The 11977-nt window shown below is 37.9% G+C and overlaps 2 protein-coding genes and 1 pseudogene across 3 annotated transcripts; all 3 read left to right on the top strand.

Moving 5' to 3' along the window:
* Nucleotides 1–2036: 2036 nt before the first annotated feature.
* Nucleotides 2037–5025, top strand: LOC121780431 (protein DETOXIFICATION 12-like). The gene is made up of 7 exons (XM_042178060.1): nt 2037–2320; nt 3207–3751; nt 3844–3930; nt 4019–4075; nt 4144–4382; nt 4468–4673; nt 4802–5025. Exons 1-7 carry the CDS (start codon nt 2084–2086, stop codon nt 4871–4873), a joined length of 1443 nt encoding a protein of 480 aa, XP_042033994.1. The 5' UTR covers nt 2037–2083; the 3' UTR covers nt 4874–5025.
* Nucleotides 5026–5345: 320 nt separating this feature from the next.
* On the top strand, nt 5346–7959 carry LOC121779232 (annotated as a pseudogene).
* Nucleotides 7960–8712: 753 nt separating this feature from the next.
* Nucleotides 8713–11685, top strand: LOC121778653 (protein DETOXIFICATION 12-like). 2 transcript variants are annotated; one of them, XM_042176039.1, is made up of 7 exons: nt 8713–8940; nt 9759–10303; nt 10385–10471; nt 10584–10640; nt 10789–11027; nt 11148–11353; nt 11486–11685. In XM_042176039.1, the coding sequence occupies exons 1-7, from the start codon at nt 8713–8715 to the stop codon at nt 11549–11551; spliced, it is 1428 nt and encodes a 475-aa protein (XP_042031973.1). In that variant the 3' UTR covers nt 11552–11685. The 2 variants fall into 2 exon arrangements, with proteins under 2 accessions (XP_042031973.1, XP_042031972.1); XM_042176038.1 differs by lacking the exon at nt 8713–8940 and adding an exon at nt 9340–9351.
* Nucleotides 11686–11977: the final 292 nt, after the last annotated feature.

Here is an 11977-nt window from a genome sequence, read left to right as displayed (position 1 = left end):
ATGAGTCAATATATGTCAAGAAGCATAAACCTAAAACGTGTCGTATTCCCACCTGGTGAGGAAAATCGGAACGATAACTGTGTGCAAATAAGTTGTAGTGTGCCATTGCTGAGACTCGAGTTTTCTGGGGGGCAAGCAGCGAAGCAGACACAGCTCAAGAATCATGGAACTATTAGAAGCAGTGTGTGTGCGTGTGTGTATCATACTAGTACAGCAAAGATCACAGAAAATATGTAATTAATTGTTGTATTGGTGATCACTGTCAAATATGAGTAAACAAACAAATTTAGCACATATATGTCTGCTCACAAATAAAGCCATGAGGAACAGTGTAGTTCAATGATACAAGAACATCACAAGTAGACAATGAAAAGGTTCGATGGGAACGTAGGGGAGAAATGAAGCAATAAGTGATAGAAAAGTTGGTAGACGTAAACATGTTAATATATCAAACTAAGAAAACATTTGTTTCTATTCATGAAATATGACTAGGACAGCTTAGGAGTTTTGTAATACAATTCTGATATTTAGAATGAAGAAGGGACTCAAATACCAAGCTGTTCCCCTAGGTTCTGTAGCTTTTGTGAATATCTTAGATGGAAACACGATTTCATATTATAACCAAAAGTATTTTCTAATAGAGTATGGATACTTACACATAGGTTGATAGTGTAATCAAATTGATTAGCTGGTCACGACAAGATTCTCCAATTTTGGGACAAGATCACCAACGTTAGAACAACCTATTTCAGTTCCCAATAGTCTCAATGAGCTTCTCAAACTGGTGCAGGCTTTGGCGAAGTCTTCTGTAAAGCCTTTAAGGTTCCGAAGCTCCGTCTCAGTTTCATTGCTGAAGCTCGAGATCTTCTCAAGAGCCACCTCCGGTAAAGGCATGCTCCGAGCTCATCAATCTGCACTCCAGTTTCTTGGCATAGCTTCAGCAGCTTCTCTAGAGAATCTACTGAAATGGCGCCATCACCTGCACTTTCCTTCCGAAGTAATCCAGTGATGTATCGAATTAGTTCCTTAACTACCGCGAGAGTTTCAGACACAATGCCGGTTGTTAAATGCACGATTTTCATCTCTTCAGGAGACAAGTCGTTATTAGAATTTTAAATTTATAATTTATTAATTAAATTTAATTAACTAATACACGTAATAATTAAATATATTTAACGTAACAATTGAAATAAAATTTCTTTATGAAAATATTGATAAAATAACAATAATAATATATCTATAATTGCAAATTTTTATTTAGATTGCCTAATAAGATATAATTAAAAACATATACTTCCTCCTTCCGCCATAATAGACTTAGTCTGACTCGACTTGAATTTTAAGAAAATGTATTAAAAAGTGAGTGGAAAAAATTAATAGAATGTGAAGTCTAAATAATTTTTAAAAATTTATTTAACTAATTATAATATTAATACGATTTCATATAAAAATAAATAATCTCAAACTAAAACGCAAATAATTCGTGTCATAGGAATATGAGACCTAAATCATGAATTCTATGGCTGAATTGATCGTACCGATTGATTTTTCAAAGAATTGTTGATGGCTCGTGACTTTTCCACGTGATGTTTTGGTACTCTACCGCAGATTTTATTATCTGTTTACCGAACTCGTTTTTCGACCTTTATTTACTTATCGAATAATATATGACTCAACAAGAACAAAGATATCCACAATTTTGATATAATTATATCTTGTTTCGTTCCTTTAAGAAATTTTGATTATTTTAAATTATTTGTTATTAATATAATGTTCCCGTAAAATTCAAAATCAACTACTCAAGACAAAATAAAAAACATGAAAAATAATAAATATAAATAATATAAGTATTTATGAATGAATTACTTTTAGATACATGAACACGGCTTAAAATTTAAATACTTGTAGATGCATTGTTGTAGCCAACACCAAATAATGGTATGTAATTAAATTTAAATGTTTATTACTGGAGCCACAGTAGACATCACACTAGAAAAGAACAAACATAAAATCCAATCGAATTTGTATTTAACGAAACACATATTCTGGTGAAGGAGAGAGAGAGAGTGTGAGGGAGGCAAAAATGGAGGAGGGATTGCTGGTGAAGGAGAGATTTGCAGAGACAAGCACGAGATGGGGAGAAATAAGGGAAGAGATGAAGAGATTGGGATATGTAGCAGGGCCTATGGTGGCTGTCACTCTTTCATTTTACTTGCTTCAAGTTATATCACTTATGATGGTTGGCCATTTAGGTGAACTCGCTCTCTCCGGCACCTCCATCGCCGTCTCTCTCGCCGGAGTCACCGGATTCAGCCTTCTTGTATTCACTTCTATCTTCAAAATCCAATCTTTTTTTAGTACTAGTACTTCTTATTTTGGCTTTTGTTACTGTTTGATTATATTATCTGATTTTAGGCTAAGTTTGTTGAAGCTGTAGTTTAGGCATAAACTTGATTTGTGTACTAATTTAGATTAGATATGGAAAAGTAGCATCACAGACCTAATTTTGAACAAACTTTTAAGAGTCATTCATAGTCTTCTTTCACTAGTTGTCCTTGCGTGAGTCATAATGTCATGGCAAGAGTTTCCTAATTTGGCATTATTCATTTAATGTGATTGCTCAATTACTGTGTACATGTGTTTCATGGATTGGTATATAGTGGTACTAAAGGTATGCATTTTTTATGCTTTTATTGGCTCATTTTTCATCCAAGAAAAGATGTGTGGAGTTATTATTATTATTATTATGATGATGATGATGATGATGATGAGATTGACTGATTTCTGTGTAGTTTAAACCAAGGGTGTTTTGTTTCATTCTTCAAACATGGAAATACTAGGAGTAGTGGTGTTAGATGTACGTTGATTTCGATGTGGTTCGTTACTTATAGCGTTTTCTTACAAGACAAAGAACACATGCTAGTGGCCGGGAAAAGTTAAAGATTCAATGATGTAAGACAACATCGTGTTAAAGAAAAGTCTAGGCAAGTTTGGTTCGTTGGACCATTTTTTGAGTCTAGTTTCCTCAGACTGTCTGATTGCAGAGTGCTCATATCCTTAATGAATTGGATGACGCTTGGTTTGGTGGATGAGATTGATAGAATTGGAGAATTAAAGTGTTGCATTATCCATCGCGTGCTAAAAAATTGTTCCTTATCACACTCCCTTCTCCCTTGTGACTTATGTTTTGATGTGTGGTGCAACAGTTGGGAATGGCAAGTGCACTAGAGACTATAAGTGGACAAGCGTTCGGAGCTCAACAATATGAGAAAATAGGAACTCAGACTTACACCGCCATCGTCTCTCTGATCCTAGTTTGCATCCCCGTATCGCTTCTGTGGGCAAATGTGGAGTATCTACTCAAACTGGTTGGCCAAGATCCTAGTATATCTCATGAAGCCGGAAAGATGGCAATATGGCTCATTCCTGCACTCTTCGCCTACGCCATCCTTCAGCCTCTCATCCGCTACTATCAAATGCAAAGCATGATCCGTCCCATGCTCGTGACTTCATGCATCACTCTCTGTTTCCACACACCACTATGTTGGGCGCTGGTTTATAAATCTGAGCTGGGCAACATAGGAGGCGCAATCGCCATGGATGTTTCAATTTGGTTGAATGTTGCTATCCTCAGTTTGTACATGAAGTACTCCCCTCATTGCACGAAAACTCGTTCGCCATTTTCAATGGAGATTTTTGCAGGGATGGGAGTGTTTTTCAAGTTTGCAATCCCTTCTTCTACCATGATTTGGTAATAAACTTTTACTTGTCTATAACTACATTTATTACACGCATGTTCTAAATGTTACTAATATAACAGTTTCGTTTTTTGAAATTTTGTAGTCTTGAATGGTGGTCATTTGAGCTACTAATCCTGTTTTCCGGGCTATTACCAAATCCGCAGCTTGAAACCTCGGTGCTTTCTGTATGGTAAGCTCTTCCTAAATTCTCAAAAATCATAGTGTTTTTTTATTTTAGTTTCAACTATTTCTAACTCTTCGTTTGCTTGTGTTTACAGCTTAAGTACCATTGGTACACTTTACTCAATTCCATATGGTTTGGCTTCTGCAGCAAGGTAGGTAGATCTTACAGTTCATTTACTATGGTCCTTAGCTCTGGTTAAACTTATTTTCAACTATGCAGCACTCGAATATCAAACGAGCTGGGGGCCGGGAGGCCACAGGGGGCGCGTCTATCTGTCATTGCTCTATCGCTCCTTGCAGCAGTGAATGCATTCGTCGTGAGCCTTGGCATCTTCGCGAGTAGAAATGTTTTTGGCTATATTTTCAGCAATGAGAAGGAAGTTGTGGACTACGTGACAACGATGGCTCCTCTCGTGTGTTTATCAATCATAGCAGATTGTGTACAAGGAGTCCTTTCAGGTAAAAGGCGGCGTTTGGTTTGGTGTCTGAGATAGATATGATTGTTATGATCAACAACTTGTTTAACTCTATCTCTCTCACACAGGTGTTGCAAGGGGTTGTGGTTGGCAGCATATTGGTGCTTACATCAATCTTGCTGCATTTTATCTCTTTGGACTTCCAATTGCAGCTGCATTGGGTTTTTGGCTGGATTTGAGGGGGAAGGGGCTCTGGATTGGAGTGTTGTGTGGCGCGACGCTGCAGTCTTTGATGCTTGCGGTTATTACAGCTCTCACCAACTGGGAGAAACAGGTGTTCCTCTTCGTTTCTTCTTCTCCTCCTTCGTCGTGTTCATGTGTTCATTTTCGTATTATCACCAGTGTTGTTTGTCATTTCTCAGAAGAAATTGTGTTGATTGTGATGAATTCTACACTTTGCAGGCAGCAAAGGCAAAGGAGAGGCTATTTCATGAGGAGGCTGAGAATGATGATGGTGATGATAGGCTACCATGAAGAAAAAGGAATTTAAATTTCCAATCTAATGTTGTACTAGAAGTTATAAGATTTATGGGATTTTTACAATTTTGATTTGGATGATTCATGTGAACCAATTGTCCAATTCTTATATCTCATTGATCTATAAATTAGAGCACTATTTTTATTTATTTTAGATGCACAACATATTTAATTATTGTCCATAATGGTATTAAAAAGATAGTCTTGAATTGAGACGTAACATGCGAAAATACAAATATATTTGAATCACATAAGGACCATAATTTAAATTTTACTACATTCAACAAAATTCCACACTCCACTCCAAGATAAATAAAGTTACTATACTACATTACAAAAAATATTAATAGAAGCAAAGTCAAAACAAAAGAAATAACTAAAGACTGGTTGACAACAACTCTATAATAAAAAGTTAAAAACACATATATTCTCAAGATTGAGCACGAGATGGAGAGAAATAGGAGAAGAGATGGAGAGATTGGGACATATAGCAGGGCCTATGGTGGCTGTGAGTCTATCTTTCTACTTGCTTCAAGTTATATTACTCATGATGGTTGGCCATTTAGGTGAACTCTCCCTCTCCGCCACCGCCATCTCCCTTTCTCTCGCCGGTGTCACATGCTTCAGCCTTCTCGTATTCACCTCTCTCTCAAAATCTGATCTTTTTTATTTTTGGCACTGTCTGATTATATTCTCTGTTTACTGATTATAGTTCCTGTCCTTTTCTTTGCAAGATAGAATAAAAACTGTGTGGAGTGATTATGATAAGGTTAACTGATATCTTTTGGGCACGAGGTTTAGGTGAAGAGAATAAAGCAGGCGACAGAATAAAGTACTCATAAATATAAAAAGAGAATAAATACTGTAAGAGAAAATAAAATAGAAAATAATGAATGTATTGTTTTTTGCTAAAAAATGAAAATCACTTGAGTAGTTAGTTTCATTAAATATTTTCTTGCTTGACAAAGAACACATGCTAGTGGCAGGGAAAAGTCCAAGATTCAGTGATTTAAGACAATATATTCATGTTAAAGAAATTCCTTGTTGATGGGCAACCTTGATTTGTTGGACCCTTTTGAAGTCTTGTGATCTAAGTGCATAAACATACACTCCAATCGGGTTGAGGCCGGGGGGCCGTTTGGTTTGGTGGATGAGATAGATAAGATTGCTAGAAATTGGAGAATTAGAGTACGTACTGAGTTATCCATCACGTGCTAAATCATGCAAACGAATCATCCAATCGGGTTGGATTATTTCATCAATCATGTCATATCACTCAAACCATATGTAGTGATAGTATTCTAGTAGTTGTGATTTAAATGCATAAACACATAGATGTATTAAAAAGAAACTCAAAGTAGACGTGAATTGGATGTCGTTTGGTTGGTGGATGAGATAGATAAGATTGACAGAATCGGAAAATTAGAGTGTTGAGTTATCTATCACGTGCTAAAAAATCGTGCCTTAATTATCACTCCCTTCTCCCGTGTTTTGATATGTGGTGCAACAGTTGGGAATGGCGAGTGCTCTAGAGACGATAAGTGGACAAGCGTTCGGAGCAAAGCAATACGAGAAAATAGGAACTCAGACTTACACTGCCATCGCCTCACATATCCTAGTTTGCATCCCGGTATCCCTTCTGTGGGCAAACGTGGAGTACCTACTCAAACTGGCTGGCCAAGATCCTCATATATCGTACGAGGCAGGAAAGATGGTAATGTGGCTCATTCCCACGCTCTTCGCGTACGCCTTCCTTCAGCCTCTCATCCGCTACTATCAAATGCAAAGCCTGATCCGTCCCTTGCTAGTGAGTTTGTGCATCACTCTCTGCTAGGCGACGGTTTATAAGTCCGGGTTGGGCAATGTTGGAGGCGCAGTCGCCATGGATCTTTCAATGTGGTTGAATGTCTCTATCCTGAGTTTGTACATGAAATACTCCCCTCATTGCTTCAAAACTCGTTCTTCGATTTCAATGGAGATTTTACAAGGGATGGGAATGTTTTTCAAGTTTGCAATCCCTTCTGCTACCATGATTTGGTAATAACGGTGGCATATTAACGGTGGCTAAACTTGCAGCACTCGAATATCAAACCAGCTGAGAGACCACAGGGGGCGCGTCTATCTTTCATTGCTCTATTGCTCCTAGCAGCAGTGAATGCATTTGTCATGAGCCTTACCATCTTCCTAAGTAGGAATGTTTTCGGCTATGCTTTCAGCAATGAGAAGGAAGTCGTGGACTACGTGACAAGGATGGCTCCTCTCGTGTGTTGTGTTTATCAATCATTGCAGATTGTGTGCAAGGAGTCCTTTCAGGTAAAACGAAACGCTTGTTTGGTGTATGAGATAGATACTCACTCCGTCCGCGAATAGGAGTCCCGGTTCACTTTTACCATAAATGATAATAGGGTCCCACCTTCCACTAACTCATTCCACTCACATTTCATTTAAAACTAATATATACAAGTGGGACCCCTATTCCACTAACTTTTTTCCACCCGCTTTTCTTAACATTTCTTAAAACCCGTGCCGCCCATAAATGAGACTCCTAATGGCAGACGGAAGGAGTAAGATTTATGAGACCTAAAATCATGCAAACTGAACGTTTGGTTGAGTTGGTTTATTTTATCAATCATGTGTTATCGCCCGAACCAAACGCATCTTAAGCGTTTTGCTCAGTCGTATATCTCTATTTTATACGAGCAACTTGCTTATATATCCTCTCTCGTTTAGGTGTTGCAAGAGGTTGTGGGTGGCAGCATATTGGAGCTTACATCAATCTTGCTGCACTTTATCTCTTTGGACTACCAATTGCAGCTGCATTGGGTTTTTGGCTGGATTTGAGGGGAAAGGGGCTCTGGATTGGAGTGGTGTGTGGCTCGACGTTGCAGTGTTTGATGCTCTCGGTTATTACAGCTCTCACAGACTGGGAGAAACAGGTGTTCCTCTTCATTTCTTCGTCTTCTTCTTCTTCATCCTCATTATCCTTCTTTGTTGTGTTCGTGAATGACAACAACACGCGCATTTTTGTGTTATTGTCATTTCTCCGAAGAATATGTTTTGATTGCGATGAATTCTTTACTTAATTTGCATGCATCAGAGGCAAGGGATAGGTTGTGAATGATGATGCTGATGATAGGCTGCTAACATGAAAATAAATGAATTCAAATTTCCAATTCAAGTGTTGTATTCTTAAGATTTATGGGATTTTCACAAGTAAATATGATCCCCTTTTTGTTAACAAAAATTATATTATGCACCTGATATGGTTTAATTTTTTTTTTACCTATTTGAATTTTCTTTTTTTTTTTAATTTTTCTCAAAATATATAAAATAATATAAGCATAATAACACTTCTATGCTAAATCTTTTAGAAAATTTTAAAGTATCGTAGTATAATTTTCAAAAGTTAATGCACGATTGATTATTTAAAAATAGTATAATTAATACAATTAGTTTACTAATTTATTGTCCTAACTATATTTTAATTACCATTATTATTATTACAAGTGTAGATGTGTATGTACTAGCAAAAAATTTCTATAATTCTTTTGTGATATCTGTAATTTGGTCTTTTAGATTCTCCATATATTTCACTTTCTAGATTTTACAAAAAAATCGAAAAATTTATCAAAAATTAGAATCGAACCGAACAGAAATTGGAAAACTCAACCCGAAATGAAAAAACCGAAACAAATTTTTAATTTCAATTTGGTTCGGATAGAATATTCAGTTTTCATGTATTTTGCTCATCAATGAGAAACATATAAATTAAAATCATTAAACTCCTACTTATATATATTTAGCAAAGGAAATGAGACATATTCTCACGAGAGAGAATGGAGGAAGGATCGGCGGTGAAGGAAAGATTATCAGAGGGATGGGGAGAAATAAGGGAGGAGATGAAGAGATTGGGTTACGTAGCTGGCCCCATGGTGGCTGTCACTCTTTCCTTCTACATGCTTCAAGTCATATCACTCATGATGGTCGGCCATTTGGGTGAACTCGCTCTCTCCAGCTCCGCCATCGCCATTTCCCTCGCTAGCGTCACCGGCTTCAGCCTTCTCGTATTTTATTCTCTCTCCCTACCCACATCCCATCTCATTTTTATTTGAAGTTTTACATATGTTGCATTATCATTATGATTATGATTATGATTATTATTATGACGACGATCAGATTATATTATTTCTTCGTAGTAAAAAGAACACATGTTACTGGAGAGATTTCAGATTTTGGGATTAAATTGGACGGTTTGGGATCCTATTCGCACCTCTTTCAGAATATGGGATCGGAGTGCATGAACTTTTCATTTAGGGGATTTTTGCCTTTTTTCCCTCCTCTTTTATCTTATTTTCTTATTCCGTTCCCTCACAAAATACGGTGAAATGACCAAACTGCCCCTTGCCTTATCTTCTCTTATTCCTTCGCGAGACCATAGAATACGTGAACTGACGAAACTCGTACATATTTTCACTGTACGTCTTCTAAGTTCGGGAATAGGATTATCGTGAAATCTCCATGTTAGTGGCAGCTAAAAGTGAAAAGTCCAAGATTCAATGATTTAGGCAACCTTGATGTGTTGGACCCTTTTTAAGTCTAGTTGTTTCTTCTATGGAAAAGGGATTCATCACCAAAAGTTACTGAAAATCATGCCTTTACTTTCCTCACACAGTCTGATTGCAAAGAATGCTCATATCCTCATCATATTTACTACTATTAGCTGTGATCTAAATGGATGAACTAAAAAGAAGCTGAAAATAGAAGGGAATTGTAAAATGTTTGGTTTTGTGGATGAGATAGATAAGTTTGATTGATAGAAATGGAGTAAAGAGTGTGTACTTAGTTATCCATCTGACTAGTGTTTTGTCATGTGGTGGAACAGTTGGGAATGGCGAGTGCGCTCGAGACGATAAGTGGACAAGCGTTTGGAGCTCAGCAATACGAGAAAATAGGAACTCAGACATACACCGCCATCGTCTCTCTGATCCTAGTTTCCATCCCTGTATCCCTTCTGTGGGCAAACGTCGAGAGTGTACTCAAACTAGCTGGCCAAGATCCTCGTATATCTCATGAGGCCGGAAAGATGGCAATATGGCTCATTCCTGCACTCTTCGCCTACGCCATCCTTCAGCCCCTCATCCGCTACTATCAAATGCAAAGCATGATCAGTCCCATGATCCTGAGTTCGTGCATCACTCTCTGTTTCCACGCGCCACTCTGTTGGGCGCTGGTTTATAAGTCCGGGATTGGCAACATTGGAGGCGCAGTCGCCATGGATCTTTCAATGTGGTTGAATGTCTCTATCTTGAGCTTGTACATGAAGTACTCCCCTCATTGCACCAGAACTCGTTCTCCGTTTTCAATGGAGATTTTTGGTGGGATGGGAGTGTTTTTCAAGTTTGCAATCCCTTCTGCTACCATGATTTGGTAATAAACTTTCACTTGTCTATAACTGCATTATGATACTAAATTTTATACTATAACAGTTTCATTTGTGAAATTTTGTAGTCTTCAATGGTGGTCGTTTGAGCTACTAATCTTGCTTGCTGGGCTATTTCCAAATCCGCAGCTTGAAGCCTCGGTGCTTTCTGTGTGGTAGGCTCTTCTTAAACCCTCAAAATCCACAGAATGCTGTTAATGTTATTTGATGCTTTGTTTTACTATTAGTTTGATCCGTTTGTAAGACTTGTTTTGCTCGTGTTTGCAGTTTAAATACCGTTGCTACACTTTATGCAATACCATACGGTTTGGCGTCTTCAGCAAGGTAGATTCACGGCTCATATAAGATTGCGTTTAACCGAGCTTATAATCTCCTTACAACACTCTATAATCTGTTTATGACTTTATAAACTTTTGATAACAATTTGGCGTTTAAACATTTACTGTGGTTAAACGAAAGCTCAAATGTGCAGCACTCGAATATCAAACCAGCTTGGAGCCGGGAGGCCACAGGGGGCACGTCTATCTGTCGTTGCCCTATTGATCCTTGCAACAGTGAATGCATTCGTCGTGAGCCTCGCCATCTTCCTGAGTAGGAATGTGTTTGGCTATGTTTTCAGCAGTGAGAAGGAAGTCGTGGACTACGTGACAAGGATGGCTCCTCTTGTTTGTTTATCAATCATAGCAGATTGTGCACAAGGAGTCCTTTCAGGTAACTTGATTGAGATGGATTATTTTGTCAATCATGTCTTATCGCCCGAACCAAACACGCCTCTTAAGCGTTTTGCTCAGTCGCATATCTCTGTTTGCTTATATGATCTCTATCTTTTAGGTGTTGCAAGAGGATGTGGTTGGCAGCATATTGGTGCTTATATCAATCTTGCAGCAATTTACCTCTTTGGACTACCAATTGCAGCTTTATTGGGGTTTTGGAGGGATTGGAGGGGGAAGGGGCTCTGGATCGGAGTGTTGTGTGGCGCGATTATGCAGTGTGTGATGCTCTCGATTATTACAGCTCTCACGGACTGGGAGAAACAGGTGTTCCTCTTCGTTTCTTCGTCTTCTTCTTCATCATCGTTATCATTATCGCACGTGTATTTTACGTGTTATTGTTGTCATTTCTCCGAATAATTTGTGCTGATTGCGATGAATACTTCACTTAATTTGCAGGCAGCAAAGGCAAGAGAGAGGTTATTTCATGAGGAGGTTGTGAATGATGATAGGCTGCTGACATGAAGATAAATGAATTCAAATTTTCACTTCAATTTTTGCAGTTATAAGAGTTATATAGTTTACAATATAGTGAGATTTCAAAAGAATGAAAATAAAAAGAAAGATGTATAACTACGGCCAGGGGCGGACGCAGAAAATTATTATAATAGGGGCTATATATTCTAAATTTTATATGAGATAATAATTTTTCTATATTTTTTTTGTTTTGATAGGGGCTTTTGCACTTCATTTTACACAAAATACCAACAAAATCATAATGTTATATAACTAAAATAATAAAAAAAATTAATTGGGGAAGGGCTTAAGCCCCTCCCTAATCACATGTGTGCCCGCCCATGCTTGGAATCCTGTTTGGCTGCCGGCGTCATACGTATTATCGGCCCTCATCGTCATCGCCATTCTCGTTTGTCTCAGATTACTATGCTTTTC

This window comes from Salvia splendens, chromosome 19 (genome assembly GCF_004379255.2).
Source record: "Salvia splendens isolate huo1 chromosome 19, SspV2, whole genome shotgun sequence".
Taxonomy (NCBI): domain Eukaryota; kingdom Viridiplantae; phylum Streptophyta; class Magnoliopsida; order Lamiales; family Lamiaceae; genus Salvia; species Salvia splendens.
The sequence above is the reverse complement of the archived record's forward strand: the minus strand, read 5'-3'. Positions and strand labels throughout refer to the sequence as shown.

Coding starts and splice junctions, on each gene's coding strand:
- LOC121778653 (XM_042176039.1), top strand. CDS start 8,713: ATGGAGGAAGGATCGGCGGTGAAGGAAAGATTATCAGAGGGATGGGGA. Junction 10,472..10,583: donor GCCTCGGTGCTTTCTGTGTG/GTAGGCTCTTCT, acceptor TCGTGTTTGCAG/TTTAAATACCGTTGCTACAC. Junction 11,028..11,147: donor TGCACAAGGAGTCCTTTCAG/GTAACTTGATTG, acceptor TCTATCTTTTAG/GTGTTGCAAGAGGATGTGGT.
- LOC121780431 (XM_042178060.1), top strand. CDS start 2,084: ATGGAGGAGGGATTGCTGGTGAAGGAGAGATTTGCAGAGACAAGCACG. Junction 3,752..3,843: donor CCTTCTTCTACCATGATTTG/GTAATAAACTTT, acceptor GAAATTTTGTAG/TCTTGAATGGTGGTCATTTG. Junction 4,383..4,467: donor TGTACAAGGAGTCCTTTCAG/GTAAAAGGCGGC, acceptor TCTCTCACACAG/GTGTTGCAAGGGGTTGTGGT.